This window comes from Cavia porcellus, unplaced genomic scaffold, assembly GCF_034190915.1.
Source record: "Cavia porcellus strain 051 isolate PalLab524CR breed Dunkin Hartley unplaced genomic scaffold, mCavPor4.1 scaffold_1, whole genome shotgun sequence".
NCBI lineage: Eukaryota > Metazoa > Chordata > Mammalia > Rodentia > Caviidae > Cavia > Cavia porcellus.
Genome location: NW_026947484.1, coordinates 192967142 through 192982806, shown reverse-complemented (window position 1 = coordinate 192982806; position 15665 = coordinate 192967142). Strand labels below are relative to the sequence as shown.

At 44.8% G+C, this 15665-nt stretch overlaps 1 protein-coding gene across 8 annotated transcripts in view; it reads left to right on the top strand.

The window, feature by feature from the left end:
• Positions 1-15665, top strand: part of Unc13b (unc-13 homolog B) — a 192465-nt gene that overhangs the window by 160567 nt on the left and 16233 nt on the right. For all 8 annotated transcript variants that reach the window (XM_005004086.4, XM_063225805.1, XM_063225801.1 and 5 more), the window contains 12 exons: positions 336-414; positions 2614-2688; positions 3134-3353; positions 5082-5309; positions 5886-6027; positions 6781-6950; positions 7346-7461; positions 7925-8088; positions 8585-8735; positions 10235-10303; positions 11853-11942; positions 12273-12401. In XM_005004086.4, coding sequence (XP_005004143.1) covers positions 336-414; positions 2614-2688; positions 3134-3353; positions 5082-5309; positions 5886-6027; positions 6781-6950; positions 7346-7461; positions 7925-8088; positions 8585-8735; positions 10235-10303; positions 11853-11942; positions 12273-12401 — 1633 coding nt within the window. The remainder of the gene's footprint in view (positions 1-335; positions 415-2613; positions 2689-3133; positions 3354-5081; positions 5310-5885; positions 6028-6780; positions 6951-7345; positions 7462-7924; positions 8089-8584; positions 8736-10234; positions 10304-11852; positions 11943-12272; positions 12402-15665) is intronic.

Here is a 15665-nt window from a genome sequence, read left to right as displayed (position 1 = left end):
AAGTCTTATCTTTGGGAAGTTATGTCTCTGGCCTCTGTGTGAACAAGAAACCTGTTGACCACCAATCCCTACCTTGCTTTCAGCAGCACAGTGCATTACAGTAAACAAAGTCCCTTGAACTGGTTAGTTAAACCCACTGAGTGCACTGAGGGCGGACCCATTGCTCCTCCATGGCCTTACTTCTCTTGTGCTGTCTTCCTTAACCCTCTCCAAGGCACATGCTGGAGGTTGGTTAACCTTTCTCTGGAAAGAGAGAGGAAGGAAAACAGAACCCAGAACCCGCTAGTAATTCAAGGCAAGGCTGAAGGGCCTGACGTATGTTCTTCTCTTCACAGGCCAGCTGGAGGGCTTTATGGCATTGACAGCATGCCAGATCTCCGCAGGAAGAAACCGCTGCCGCTTGTCAGTGACTTGGTAAGTAAAGTCTCTGCACCACCCAAGGAGGTAGCCTGCGGGTGTCCCCAGCCTGACATTAACAGACTCTTAGGGTTGGAAGTAGTCTATATACTGGGTCGTATTGTTCTGGTGATCAGCTGTTTACAGTCATAATGGTGGTTCAGTGGGACCTTGTTCTGCCTCTGTAGAGAGCCCCGGCTTCCTGTGAAGGTAAGTCTCCTACCTGGAACGCCTCAAAGCTGGGCCCTGGGCCTTTCCTGCAGTCTTCTGTGATGACTTGGAATGGAACCTGCTTCTAACACTTGACCCAGATTGTAGAGCTTGGTGTATAATGAACATAGCTGGAGCTTGATCCCTTCTTAGAGATCAACGCAAAGTGTTCTCCTAAGAAAAGTAATGATAAGCCAGGCATGGTAGTATACATCTGTAATCCCAGCACTCAGGAGGCTGAGGCAGGAGAGTTGTTGCAAGTTCGAGACCAGCCTGGGCTACAAAGTGAGCTCAAGGCCAGCCTGAACAGCACAGTGAGACCCTGTCTCAGGAAAAAAAAAAAAAAAAAAGCAATGATAAACATTTGTGAAATTGAACTGCAGTGCTTAGAAGTTAAAGCTGATCTAATCTCAGGACCTCCAGGATGAGCCAGAAGGTTCCATTCTATGCTTCCTGAAATAATATCAGCTTAAAGGAATTTTCTAGAGCCTCAGGGTTGTGGTACAGAATGAAACATAGTCTCTTCCAGAATCCCAGAGCTCTAAAGCCACAGGTAAATTATAAGAGTTTAGTAAGACCTGAATCTTTTTCTTAGTACCATTTTCATTTCCTGTTTCTTCTTCTCCCTCCCTATTCTGTTTTTTTTTTCCTACTCTTTTTTTCTCTCCTCATTCTCATTTTCTTGTTAGTTTCTCTCTCCTTAATTAGCTAAGTAGAATTATCTGCCATTTTCTCTTCATTTCTTCTTCTCCTACCATTTGTGTCTTCTTTCTTTTCCCTGCTTTTTTTCTTTTAATGGTGCTGAGGGTCAAACCTAGGCACCTGCACATGCTAGATGGGCACCATCCCATTGGGTCACAGCCTCAGCCCTCAGTGTACCTCTTCTTCCATCAGCTCCTCATTTGGCTGCTTGAAGGATAAATTCTGATGTCATCTTCTCTATCATCCTCCTCCTTTCTTTATTATTGCCCATCTTACCTTTTGTTCTTCCTCTCTTTTCTGTTTTTCCTCATTGTCTCCTCCCTCATCCACAGGTGATTTTCTAGTTCATGTCTCTGTTTCCCTTTTCTGTCTTTACCTTGCCTGTCTGTCACTTTGTGGTATAACTCTCAAGAGTAGGAACTTTAAGCTCTGGGTGCTGACCAACTGTGTGGCTGATGACAGTTTTTAGTGGGTTGAGATATGCTCCTTGTACTTTGTATGGTAGAGAAGAACCTCTCTGTTGCCTCTGAAAGTTTTCATGCTCTTGGGGGACCTTAACGTCATGTTGTTCCTTTCTCTGCTCTCCTCTGCACAGGCTATGGTGAGTGTCTCCAGAACCCTTCTCCATCCTCTTGAGAGTCCATATTCCCAGTCATTTGGGCCCTTCCAGCTGATCCTCTTGCATAGGCTGATATTATGACTTCAGTCTGGCTAGAGTCTGCCCAAAATTAGCTTGGACTTGACAGGTACATGGGGCCACAAAAGCCTAGCTAGCAGGTCAGGCCCTACTCTGGGATTTAACTCCCTCTCTTGCTTGATTTTTGTGAGATTACCTTGTCCTTTTCACTTGCCTAGTGTCTTGGTCATATGCCCTGTTGGTCTCTACAGCTCTCCAGGGATTGGGCGTGGGGAAGGACCAGGGAATGACGGTTAGCATGCAGGCATTGTTTCTCATAATGGTTCTTCAGTGTAATTCTGAAAGTTATGTGTTGTTCTTATTCATATGACTTGTTTCCTACTATAATTTTCAGCTGTTAATTTTCCTTTCCATTCCTATAAATAAGGAATTTCTGTGAGTAGGCCACCTAAGAATAGTGTGGGAAAGAAAAGCCACCAGAAGGTAGAGACCCTGAAGGTTTTGCTTCTTAACCTGGAAAACTGTTACCTTTTGCCCAGGGGTAGTTCCTATAAGTAACACTAAAAATAGAATAAATTCTAACCAGTTGGCATTGGTCATTGAAGTCCTCCCAGAATTTTTCTCGTCCTTGGTGGTGGCCAGGACTGATGGCAGGTCTTCTTTCACAGTCACTGGTCCAGTCCCGGAAAGCAGGGATTACTTCTGCAATGGCTACCCGTACTTCTCTCAAGGATGAAGAGCTGGTAAGTGACCTAGGGGCTTTCCTGAGTCCACTGTCATTGGGACCGTTCTAATCTCTATAGCCACACTAACCAGAATTTAGAGCTTGGGCATATGTCACTCAGGAAACTAAACAGCGTCAGAACTGTTTTCTACACTGAGAGAGGCAGGAATCTAGCCCGAACCTCATGCTGGAGGATGTGACAACTGAACCCTGTACCCCTCTGCTTCCATAGAGAGTGTGAATGCTGGGAAACGACTCAGAACCAGTGTCAGGGCAGACCTGTATTGGACAATCCGGACACACTGCAGTGGGGACCTGTTTCCACTAGGCTGGGCTGGGCTGGGCCGGACTAGATTTTCTTCTCCTCTGGGAAGGGAAAGGCCAGGACCCTGACTGCCCCACAGGGTCCCAATTATGGAATTTCTCATCAGTCCTAAAGTCATTGATGGGTATGTGTCTTTCAGAAATCCCACGTGTATAAGAAAACACTTCAGGCCTTAATCTACCCCATTTCGTGTACCACACCCCATAACTTTGAAGTCTGGTCAGCCACCACCCCCACCTACTGCTATGAGTGCGAGGGGCTGCTGTGGGGCATCGCCAGGCAGGGCATGCGCTGCAGTGAGTGTGGCGTCAAGTGCCATGAGAAGTGCCAGGACCTGCTCAACGCCGACTGCCTGCAGCGTGAGTGCCTGTGGGTGAGGGCAGTGGGCCAGGTGGCAGGGCCTATCTAGTCAACCTGCCAAGCAGAGTGAGGGTGGCTGAACCGGCTCTCCTCACATCCCCTGATTCTGAAGTCCTTCCTCAGAGAAGGGAAGGTATTGGAGCAAGGGATATTGCCTTCCCAAATAGCCTTCCAAAATGCCTTTTAAAAATTCTTAGGTGCCTTTAGAAAAAGTTCTTTGAATTTCCTGTATCCTTCTGGTGAGCCAGAATCTCTTTCAGTGTTTGCTTTATTCCAGAGGCTGAGCTGGAGTATCATGTACACTGTAGTGCCGTATTGGCTAAAGGACTAGAGCATGTTTAATCAGGAAATGAAAATAATGAGCGAAAGAGAGAGGGGGAGAGAGGGGGAGAGAGAGAAAGGAGAGACAGGGAAGAGAGGAGAGAAAAGGAGAAAAAAAAGAGGAGAGAGGAGAGAGATAAGTGAGAAAAGGGAGAGGAGAGAGAGGAGAGAGAAGACATCTGTGGGGTTCCAGGCCTCACAGTGGAGCTTTCTGAGGTTTAGACCCTAAGACCTGGGAATCCCTGCATGTTAACAGCACTTTTCCCTTGGCTTGCTTATAGATTGAGCTTTTAGACAGCATTGCCAGGTATAGAGGTTTCAGATTGATGGAGCAAGGTTCCAGGAGGAGAATGTACCAGACTCTCCAGGCCTGTCTACGTGTGTGGTTCCACCTGACAGAACGGAAAGCATGAGACCAGGAAAAGTGCCAGGCCCGTGGCAAGGGGTGTGATGTGCTCAGATTCCCTATCACCTGCTCCCCTGCATCTGGAGTCATACCAATTGTAGCTGCACCCCAGGAAAAGCAGGGGATAAGGATACCGGAAAGTATTCTCCTGTCTCTCCAGGCCTCTGAGTTGTTAAGCCATGGCAGCAGTGTCTTTAAGGATTAGAGTAGGAGAAGGAAATAATAATAGTGACCATTTATTTAGTACAGTGGTACTTTGGTTCATGAACTTAATTCTTTCCACGATTCTGCTCACAAACTGATTTGACTGAGATCTGAATCAGATTCCCCATCAGGTTATCATTGACCCTAGCTATTGAATTTAATTCAGTTCTCTTCCAATTCAGTTTGCAAGTCAAGTCTTGGAAAGAATTAAGTTCATGAACCAAGGTACCACTGTACCTGGTAGTTGCCAGGCTCTGAGATACATGTTTTAGTTATGCTATCTAAAACAATGTTTATTATAACCCTGAAAGATAAGCACCATTATCTCCTCTTAAAAAAATCCAATTCGCCAGGCTAGGAGTGGTAGAGGCAGGATTTGAACCTATGTCTGTCTGACTGCCCAAAGCCTACACTTGTATTACTACCTCTGAGCAGTGATAATGAGATCTAGGATCACACTTGGCAGTAAGGGTGAGACTGGTGACGGTGCCATCACAACCCTCCCTGGTAGTTAGGACATGTGCTGGAGATATCTTGGCCTTAGAGTTGAAGTGCAGGTGAAACTGTTCAATGTATGTAAATAGAATTGTGCAGTAAACCCTCATCACGTTAAGATTTTGCTATCCTTTCATTTGCCAGGTCAGTAGGGCCCACAGTGATTGACTTTTCCCAGCAGTACCTTGGTGTCCTTAAGCTTCTTCTATGGCTTCACAGCCTCTCCTGAGCCTGTTCCTCAGCTTGATCTTGATCTGATGAGTGGCTTGTGGGTCACTTTCTGTCTCTGGCCACCCTTCAGGGGCTGCAGAAAAGAGCTGTAAACATGGAGCTGAGGACCGGACACAGAACATTATCATGGCTATGAAGGACCGCATGAAAATCCGAGAGCGAAACAAACCAGAGATCTTTGAGGTTATCAGGGATGTCTTCACAGTCAGCAAAGTGGCTCATGTGCAGCAGATGAAAACGGTGAAGCAGAGTGTACTGGATGGCACCTCTAAGTGGTCAGCCAAGATTACTATCACTGGTAAGCAGAAAAAATTTGCAAGGACACAGAGGCTTAGACTATGGGGAAGAGCCCGAAGAAGAAACATTTGTAGTGTGAGGGAGCAAGAGATGGAGGCTGACCTGAGGAGGGGAAAGGAGGAGGGCACTGTTCACCACTCCTTCCTGCCTGGACCCTTGTGCTGGGCTAAGCCAGGCTGATACCTATAAATGATGCAAACCATAATACAAGGATCTAGTAACCATAAACACTCTCTATAGACACTGTAGATTTGGTTAGCAGTCAGAGCTGGTTATGTGGAAGGGGCAATCAGTAGATCAGGGAATAATCAGCAGTTTACTAGTTGGTTGGGTTGGGCTGAATCATGTTTGTGCCAGAGAGGCTAAGCAGTCAGTTAGGATTTGGGGCGGTCTTATGCTAGGCTTTGAGGCAAAAGCTGGTGGCCCAGCTCTACGGGTAGATACTGAGATGTGAGGTTAGGTAGCGAAGAGCACGGGGAGGCTGCTCTCAGAGGGAGAACTTAGGAGCAGTGCTGTGGAGGGTTTCTGACCCAGCTCTGCAGTGTACTCTGAAGCCTTCTCGCATGCTTGGTTGCAGTGGTGTGTGCCCAGGGCCTGCAAGCCAAAGACAAAACAGGATCTAGCGATCCTTATGTGACTGTGCAAGTTGGCAAAACCAAGAAGCGTACCAAGACCATTTTTGGAAACTTAAATCCTGTTTGGGACGAGAAGTTTCATTTGTAAGTCACTAAGAACTTTTGCGGGGACTGTGTGTATTTGGAAGTGGCATTAAATCTTGTTTTCCTGAGCTTGCATCCTAAGACTGGGGACAAAGGCAATAAATAGCAAAATCCTATTTCTCACATTCTTCTCCGGGTCTTCTTTCTCTGGTCTTCTTCATATAAATGTTCGTACTGTGTCAAGCCTGGTCTTAAATTGTCTGTTTTTCCCATCCCCCTCCTCTCTCTTCAATCCCTCTTCCCCTCTTTATTTACAAAGTTTTGGTTCCATTTTGTCCTTCTTTTCTTGTTATTTCTCCTTGCCCCAGTTTCCCTTTCCATTTGAACATTTTCTTCCTATTTCACAATATCTATTACACATTTACAGATCATGGTCCTTATTTACACTTTCAGTTTCTCACACCAAAGAAACAATATGATATTTTACACACATGTGTCTGATTTATTTCACTTAAGAGTATGTTCTCCATGAGCGTCCATTTACCTAGAAATGCCTCAAGTTTATCCTTCTTTGTGGCTGAATAGTACTCCACTGGCTTTCTATGTGCTGAATACCATGCTTCTCACCATGCATTAAACTAAAATCAGAACGGATCAAAAATCTAAATATTAAAACAGAAGAACTAACCTTCCGCTGGGTTTGTCCCTAACATAATTTGCACATCAGAAGCCCCTAACAGAATGCAGAGACAACCAACAGAACGGACAGGAACCTTCTGATGGGTCTGTTCCTAATGGGTGATTTTCTCGCAGCGAGTGCCACAACTCCTCTGACCGCATTAAGGTGCGTGTGTGGGATGAGGATGATGACATCAAATCCAGAGTCAAGCAGCGGCTGAAGCGAGAGTCCGACGATTTTCTTGGCCAAACCATCATCGAGGTTCGAACACTGAGCGGAGAGATGGATGTCTGGTACAACCTGGGTGAGGACACTGGACTAGAAGCAGTTGTTAGCAAGGAAGGGTCTGGGAAAACGTCCCCAAAGTGTACCTCCCTAAAGAGCTTGTCTGACCTTCAGAGAGCTAATGAAGGGTAGCAATAGGAGATGGGGGGCTGGAACTCACTCAGGCCAAACATTCTCAGGGTTTCAGAGGGTCCTTCAGTCTGCTTCTCAGCCCCTAGCTCCAGCTGCCTGGCCCCTTGATGCCCGCCCCCTCAGCCGGGAGCCGGATGTTTGTAGATGTGTGGTTACTAGAGTAAGGTCACCCTGCTGGGTGAACACTTGGGTCGCTGCCTTTTTTTCTTCAGATTAAGCCAGGATGGGCCTGTCTGTGCTGTATGTTTCTGATATCAACTTCTAGCCTTTTTCCTTTTTTAGAGAAGAGAACAGACAAGTCAGCCGTCTCAGGGGCCATCCGACTACAGATCAGTGTGGAGATCAAGGGGGAGGAGAAGGTGGCTCCATACCACGTGCAGTATACCTGCCTCCATGAGGTGAGCCAGCCTTTGGAGTGGAGGGGCCAGGAGGCAGGGAGGGACCCTTGACCATCAGTAGGACTGCTGGTCGGTTGAAGATCTGTGGCCTGATTTTGTTCTGTCCATGGCTTATGTACTCCTTGGAAAGCCCGAGAAACTGAGATCGGTGTCGATTCTCTTTCACTTGTGTGAGAACAGGGCTAGGGGGGCGCTGAGCCGTGACTTGAGGAACAGAATTTCCTGCAGTTCGGTTTGTATTGTCTTGGACTTTACCACAAAACTTTGGATTTTGTTTTGTTTCATTTTGTTTTTGTCTGTCTTGTTTTCCTGAGACAGTGTCACACTATGTAGTCCAGACTGGCCTTGATCTCACCACCCTCCTGCCTCAGCCCCTGAGTGCTAGGATTACAGGCATGTCACACCATGCTACCCCCTTTTAATATATCTAACCTTTTCCTTATCTCTGCTCTGTACCCTACAGAACCTTTTCCATTACCTCACAGACATTCAGGGCAGTGGAGGAGTCCAGATCCCGGAGGCCCGCGGAGATGATGCATGGAAGGTGTACTTTGATGAGACAGCCCAAGAAATTGTGGATGAATTTGCCATGCGCTATGGCATTGAGTCCATTTATCAGGCCATGACGTGAGGTTCCTCTTTGGCTCTGGGACATGGTTACCTTGGTGGCTAATGAGTATACACTGACATGATGGACAGTTGCTTATGGGGTAGCATACAGTGTGAGGGTATATGTAGAAAGACAATATGTTTGTCAGTAACTCCAGGACCAATTTTAGGGAAAGAGGGGACCTATCCACACAGGCTGAGCAGATGTGCGTGTGCTCCAGCAAATACGTGGTGATCAACAAGCTGTCCTAGACTAGTCTGGGAGTCAAAAAAGACACCATACTGGAGGGAAAGTGGGTGTGTATGGGTTGAGCAAGACTTCCAACAGGAATTCCTTAATGCTGGGGGAAGTGTCTGGCTAAGCTGCTGCCCGAATTGTGTGCAAGGAGCATCCTGCAAAGGGTAGCAATTGCCCTGGCTGTGCGTCATTGACTCTGCTAAATTTTACTGGGCTCCTGCTTGGCTTATGCTGCAAGGCCTACAGAGGTTTTGAGAGTGTGGTGCTGTCTTTCAGGCACTTTGCATGTTTGTCCTCCAAGTACATGTGTCCTGGTGTGCCCGCAGTGATGAGCACTTTACTGGCCAACATCAATGCCTACTATGCTCACACAACTGCCTTCACCAACGTCTCCGCATCTGATCGCTTTGCAGCCTCCAACTTTGGGGTAGGAGATAAACACGTACTTGTCTGTCTGCTGTCAGTGAAGTTATAGAAACCTTTCCTAACCTGTTCTGTAGAGTTCATTGACATGCCTAAAACTCAGATCCTCACCGGCTTGGTAGATGAGCCTTCCTTCCTGGTGGGTATGTAGACTGCACTCAGCAGCCTCTCCATGGACACATGCAGGTGGTGGCACCCTGGTAATTTAGGGGCACTGCACTGGGCTCAAGAAGAACCTTTCTGGACTAGCATCTTGGTTGAGTCACCATGTTCTTCAGCCTTCGGGTCCTCAAATGGACCTTTTTTTTTTTAAACTTTTTATCGGTACTGGGGATTGAACTCACGACCGCCTGCTTGCAAGGCAGGTGCTTATGCTGCTGAGCTAAATCCCCAGCCCCTGGACCTTTCTTAATATGATTCAGTTTCTCTGTGACAGATTCATGCCTCATAAGTCCATCTGAGGCTGATGTCTAAAGGAGGATGACAGTATGTGCCCAAACTTACCCCTTTTCTAGTATCTGCACTGTTTTCCCTTCTGTGCCCTTCCTTGTGTTAACATCACTGAGCAGTTGAGCCATAACCCAGAATGGCACCTGACATAAATTCAATATAAACTGAGTGAAATATTTCTCATCTATCACAAAGCTTACCTTTGAAGGATAAAATTCTCACTCCTTTCCCCCGATCCATTGAGTCTCTGACCCCATGCTTTGGTACTATATCAGTTTTTGTTATTGATAGTCTTTCTATAGATGAATTAGTATAATTTATTAAGCCAATTGCATACCTGTTCTGTCTCTTACTAGTGTGAAGTGGCATGATATCTAATGATAATAATAAATATATGAATTCTATGAATCTATGCCAATCACCTTCAGGCACACAAGTCCACATTTAACTATACTTTTTCTGTGAAAGGCAACCATTAAAATAATACATATTATATATAAGCATTGAGAAGATACACAGTAAGGGAAGTTAGAATGAATGTGACTTAAGGAGAGATTAGGAGAGATTCTTTGTATGTCTGCCTGACCCTCCTCCAAGTACTGTTTCCCCATCATTACTGCTGGGCTGGGGCCAGGAAGCTGCTGTGCATTTCCCAGGATAAGTTAAGATCTCATTATCAGAAATAAATCGGAGAATACATGTAGAATTTCACTTGACTACGAGAAGTTCTCCCTCAAAGAATGGAGCTGCACAGATAAAGTTCTGTTGACTTGTGTACAGAGAAGTGTTTTCTGTCCCGAGGACCTGGCTTTGCCTTTGTCACTGTGAAAAACCTGCCTGGTTTGAGACAGAGCTGTTGAGAGAAGGGACAGAGGCCACCTGTTTCTCCTTTGTATTGTCCATGGGAAGAATGGGATAGGATATGCTGCCAGCCAGAAAAAGTCACCTCCCCACCTTTTTTATTCATCCAGAAATGATTCTTTCTCTGCTACAGTTTAGGGGCATCAGAAACAGATCATCTCCCTCCTCTCACTGTCTGTTTCTTGCCCTCAGAAAGAGAGGTTTGTGAAATTGCTGGACCAGCTGCACAACTCACTCAGGATCGATCTGTCCACTTACAGGGTAAGCTAGGCAGTGACCATGGGGCATGGTGGTACGCAGTGTCACAAGACACAGGCCAGTCTGACTATAGAGAGGGGATGCTGGGAATGAAGTGTCATCTTCACTTGATTCACCTCACGCAAAGAACTGCAGTGTACAATAGCAGTTAATGGCTGCTTTCTATAGACAGCTGACTTTTAGCCCTTCCTGTGTCCTGAACTCTCTCAGGACTTTTTCATTAGAAGTTTCCTGACAATCTCCAAAAGTACTTTTTAAAAAAATTTAGATATTTTCCAGGGATGGTGAGCACGTACCTATAATCCCAGCTATTTGAGAGGATGAAGCAAGAGGATTGTAAGTTCAGGGCTTACCAGGGCAACATAGCAAGATCTTTTCTCAAAAAAGAAAAAAATTAGATAATTATATTTTCATTTCACATTTTTTTTTTGTACTCTATTTTTTCATGGAGGTGTAAGAAGCTATCTGGGGTAGAAAGAATAGCTTGGCTTGGGCAAGCATGTAATTTATTTCAGAGGTCTCACCCATACTTAGTATGGAAGGAGGAAATGGATTTAGGATAGATACTTAAAATGGGGCAGGATATCTTAGCATAGTTTTATTACTTGCTCAAAATATTGTGAATTTCCAGAACAGGCAATAGTTAGTATTTTAAAAAGTATAAAAATCATCTCAAAGTTATAAAAATGTGAGATTTCAATTATCTGTATGTTAAGAATCTCCCTTTTGCATGAATAATGGGAAAACGACTGTATATCTTATTTTTGACATATAAATAGCCACTTGAATGTTTAAAAACTGACTGTTAGCCAGACATGGTGGCACATGGTGGCCTATAATCCCAGCACTCAGGAGGATCCTTGTGAGTTTGAAACTATCCTGCATACAAAGTGAGCTCAAGGCCAGCCTGAACTGCATAGTGAGACCCTGTCTCCAAAAGACCAAATAAATAAATAAACTGACCTTTAAAGAGGAGAGGAGTGGGTTGGTGTCTTCTTCAACTCTCCATGACAGTTTCTTCCTAAAATTCATGCCAGCAGTAACGAAATGAGGCATGCAAGAAAGGAACTTGTTCCAAAGAGGTTTCACTCAGAACTTTGTCACCAGAAGGGAGGAGGCAGAAGCCTCCAAAACAGGAGAAAAATTGGGATCTACTGCATGGAAAGTACAGGTCCCAGAAGTTTTGTTTGTATTGTGGCTCTTTTAGGGTACATGGTTTGATTGTGACTTTTAAAGGGTTCATTGTGTGTAAGAATCTTTATCCAAGAAGTGTGCGTGTGTGTGTTTGTACACGTGCACATTTGAACAAATGCTCACACATCACATGTGAAATTGGATGTGTTGCTTTTTTCTACCTGTGGATTATTAGTTTCTATTTTGAGCAAGTACCTGACTGCATTAATAAAAGACAAAGAGGGAGACCTATAATGTTACAATTTGTTTTGCCTAGTTCAACTACAGAGAATCCCAGTGTGTCTTTATTTCATTGTTTTTGGTAAAGAAGGTTTCTGGTTCCTGGGTTCCTTTCTAACATTTGCTTCATTTGCAACAGAATAATTTCCCTGCTGGGAGCCCTGAACGGCTTCAGGATTTAAAATCCACAGTGGATTTGCTGACCAGCATTACTTTCTTCAGAATGAAGGTAAGGATGGGCAGGGTTGGTTGGTGCTGGGCTGAGGATGTGGCCACAAAAACACAGAGAAGCAGGACTGTGGACAGAGTCTGAGGCTAAAGGGTTTGTCACCTCAGAGCTCAGATTTCCATGCACTTGTTCGAGAGGCACATATCAGTTGATTCAACAGGGACAATCTGGAAGTTCTCCCCATCAGTTCTCCTCGGTTTCATCATAGGCCAAGGTCTAGGGCCCCAGAAAGGGATGAAGGAATCTGGAGTGAGCCTGGGAGAACGCCAGGAGGCTATTCCACCTAGGAGAGCAGGACTCTGAGCCTGAATTTCTTCTGCTAATGGGCAGGTGCAAGAGCTGCAGAGTCCACCAAGGGCCAGCCAGGTGGTGAAAGATTGTGTGAAGGCTTGCTTGAACTCTACATATGAATATATCTTCAACAACTGCCATGATTTATACAGCCGCCAGTTCCAGCTGGTAAGAGGTTTGGGGTCTGCTGGGCGTGATGGCACCAAAAAGAGGTTTGGGATCAGGTAAGGCAGCTGACAGTGGCTCTTGGAAGCTTCGCCTTTTCTTTGTTAGAATTGTGGTGGGAAGGAGCTCAGGCCAAAGTCCTCGATGTTCTCAAGAGAGACTGCATTGTGAAGTGTGGAACACTTAGATTGTGAAAGACATTTGTGGAGTGACAGGGACCCAGGGACAAAATAATACGCACATGAATTGAACAAAAAGTGACAACAATAAACTTACTTTGGAACTGAAGAAAGGAAACCTAAGTTGAGCATGGTTTAGCCATGCTCCATGGCTCCATGTTCCAGTTACTTTACTTCACTTAAGGTTAATTTTTTCTGACTCATGTGGAGCACTGTAGGTTACATACTATGTTCCTTAGATATATAACTGTCTCTCTGACCTCTAGTTTGTGAAAGTTTTTTCTTCCCTCTTGATTGTATCTCCTGTCAATGCATGGTCTTCTGAGATTCACAAACAGAAGCATTCAGCAAAATTTTGCTTCCCTTCACAGATTCCACATCAGGTAACAAACACTACCATGGCCATCTTCTAACACAAACACAGAGACAGCCATCCTCCCCAAAATTGTAAAACAAATTCACTTCATAAACCAAGGGGCTATTGTATACTCACCCTTGGAGTCTCCAGGCAGACCCTCTTCATCTGGAGGGCTGAGCTACTTCACCTATTGTAGGGTGGCTTTTCTAACTCAGTACCTGGCGACTTGGTACATTTTTCTAGGTCCTTCCAGTTGTACCCTTTCCTTTTTTTCCTTTCATTTCAAAACCAGGACTTTGTTCTCAGTTCTAGGAGTGTCTTACTGACTATACAAGGCAGAGTAGATTCCCCTCGATCCAAGTGTATGTTGAATGTTTGTTCTAAGATGGGCTCCAGGGAAGCATACCATGCCTTTCCTCCTGAGGCAAGTTCACAATGTTATGAGTGTATATGTAACTGCAGTCAGAGGAGTCTGTTAGAAGGATCTTGAAAACCAGTACAATTAAAGGGATTCCAAGAACAAAGATATGATCAAATATTGGGAAAACTACATAAAACAAGGGATATTTGAGATAAACATTGAAAGACGGAAGTCTAAATCTACTGGTTTATCCTAAAGGAGACATTCTACTTGTAAGGCTTCCTACGAGCACCTTAATAAAGACTGAGATTCTGTTCATGCTGCCTCCTCTCATTCCCAAGTGTAGTTTTTTTGTGTGTTTGTTTTTTTTTTTTTTTAACTTTTTTTAACTTTGCACCAGCCAAACATTGGAGGCTTTCTCTTTAGGTTTGTAAAGCTTTTCATTGATGCTGACACTCATGGGAGATCTCCAGGTCTTTATTTTGCTTACTGCCTTCTGGGCTCCCCGCCCAGCATTCGATAGTGAGGCTCTCAGTAGGGAAGACACTGCTCTCAGCTTTGATCTTCCAGCTATGCAGCTGAGCAGGCCTTGCACACCACTGAAGGACTTGAGTGTGCTGTGCTGATTCCTTTTTGCTTCCTCTCAATCTACTTTCTCATTTTTCAGTTTTTATACTGTAGTAAACCCTTAGGGTAATTTTAGCATTCCCTCTACCCACTTCTGTCATTGGTTCGTTAATCCATTCACCTAACAAACGAAGTGTTAGAAATACAAAGACTGTAAGGCTTAGTTGTGCCTTTGGGGAGCTAACTGTCTGGTGGAGGTAGGACAAATTAGTAGAGTTACTGTTCTTTTATTATTACACTTATTTGTAGTTGTAGGTGTTTGATATGTCTGTACTAGAAGTTAACAGAGGAAGGGCATCTGCCCAGACTGTGGTTGTCAGAGTAAACTTCTCAGCAGTAAAATTCTACCTGGAGATTAAGGAAGGAGTAGAAATTAGCTCAAAAAAGAAGGTGGGGTGGAGGAGGGATATCATGTAGAGAAAATAGAATGTTTGAAGGCATAGAATTGTTAATTTAAGGAAATGGAGTGGTTTAATTAGGCTTTAGAACTTATCTCTCTGGGATCACATCTTGGCTGTGCTATTTACAACAGCATGTCCTTGGGCAAGTCCTTATCTGAAAATGAAAGTGATAATAATTTCTACTAAATGGGGCCACAGGTTTAGCTCAGTGGCATAAGTGCCTACCTGGCAAGTGTGAGGTCGTGAGTTTGATCTCCGGTACCAAAAAAAGTCTGCTAATTGGAGTTATTGCAGGTTGTATATGAAGCTCTTAGGCCAGTCCTGACCCCATGGTAAATGGTAGTCTGTGGTGTAATGCTGAGTACAGAGGCCTTGGTAAGGAGTGAGGTTAAAAGAGAGGCTGAGTTTTTGTTGTGTGTATGTTTGGAGACAGGGTCTTGCTGTATGGTGCAGGCTGGCCTTGAACTTGCTTAAATAGCCCAGGCTGGCTTCCAACTCACAGCAGGCCTCCTGCCTCAGCCTTCCAAGTGCTAGGATTACAGGCATGTACCACCACGTTTTATTTTAAAGAATCTTTGTGTTGAGCTAAGGAATTTAAGCTTAACTGAAGGACATTAATGAGAGGAATAATACTGTGAGGCTTTTCTTACAGAAAGATCTCTGCCAGCTCCACAGAGGAGGTATTAAAGCACCTCAGCTAGGATAGTGGCAGAAATTTTTAAAAAGAAATAAGTATAGGTGATATTAAGAAAGTAGAAACAAAGAGCATAAATTCTGCTGTGGTTCCTAGTACCTCTTGGTGATGCAGGCTTATTAGGGCCTGTTGGAGACTTTGCAGTGACATGTGACATCCACATAAAAGCTCTGTCCCTGTACTTCTGGGCAGTGCCACCTTCACCTTTATCCTAGTAGGAAATAACATTCTTTCCAGTCTTTCTGTGGTGATAATTAAGCCGTCCTGTCTGGACTCTGAATATGGAGAGACTCCCATTCCTGAAATCTACCATTACATTGCCTGCCTCTTCCCAAGCAAAGCCTTTTCTTACATAGCTACGCAGAGCTTCCTAGACCCAATTTTTCTCCCTAAAGCTCTTCAGGAAGCCAAGGGAAGCCTTATCCCACTGAAAAGCCAAAATGCATGCAAGACCTGTTCATTAGCTCCTCTAGAACCTGAAGGAGCTTCTGAGAGCCGAGTCACATACGTGATGGGAGAGAGAGTAGAAATATCCCCAGAAGAAAGGGTGACCCAGAGTGGCCCATTTAGGCAGGAGGGTTACTGACTTCAGCCAAGGAGGAAGGGGAATGGGTACCTTTGTGCCTGCTTCCTGGACTGGCAAAGCA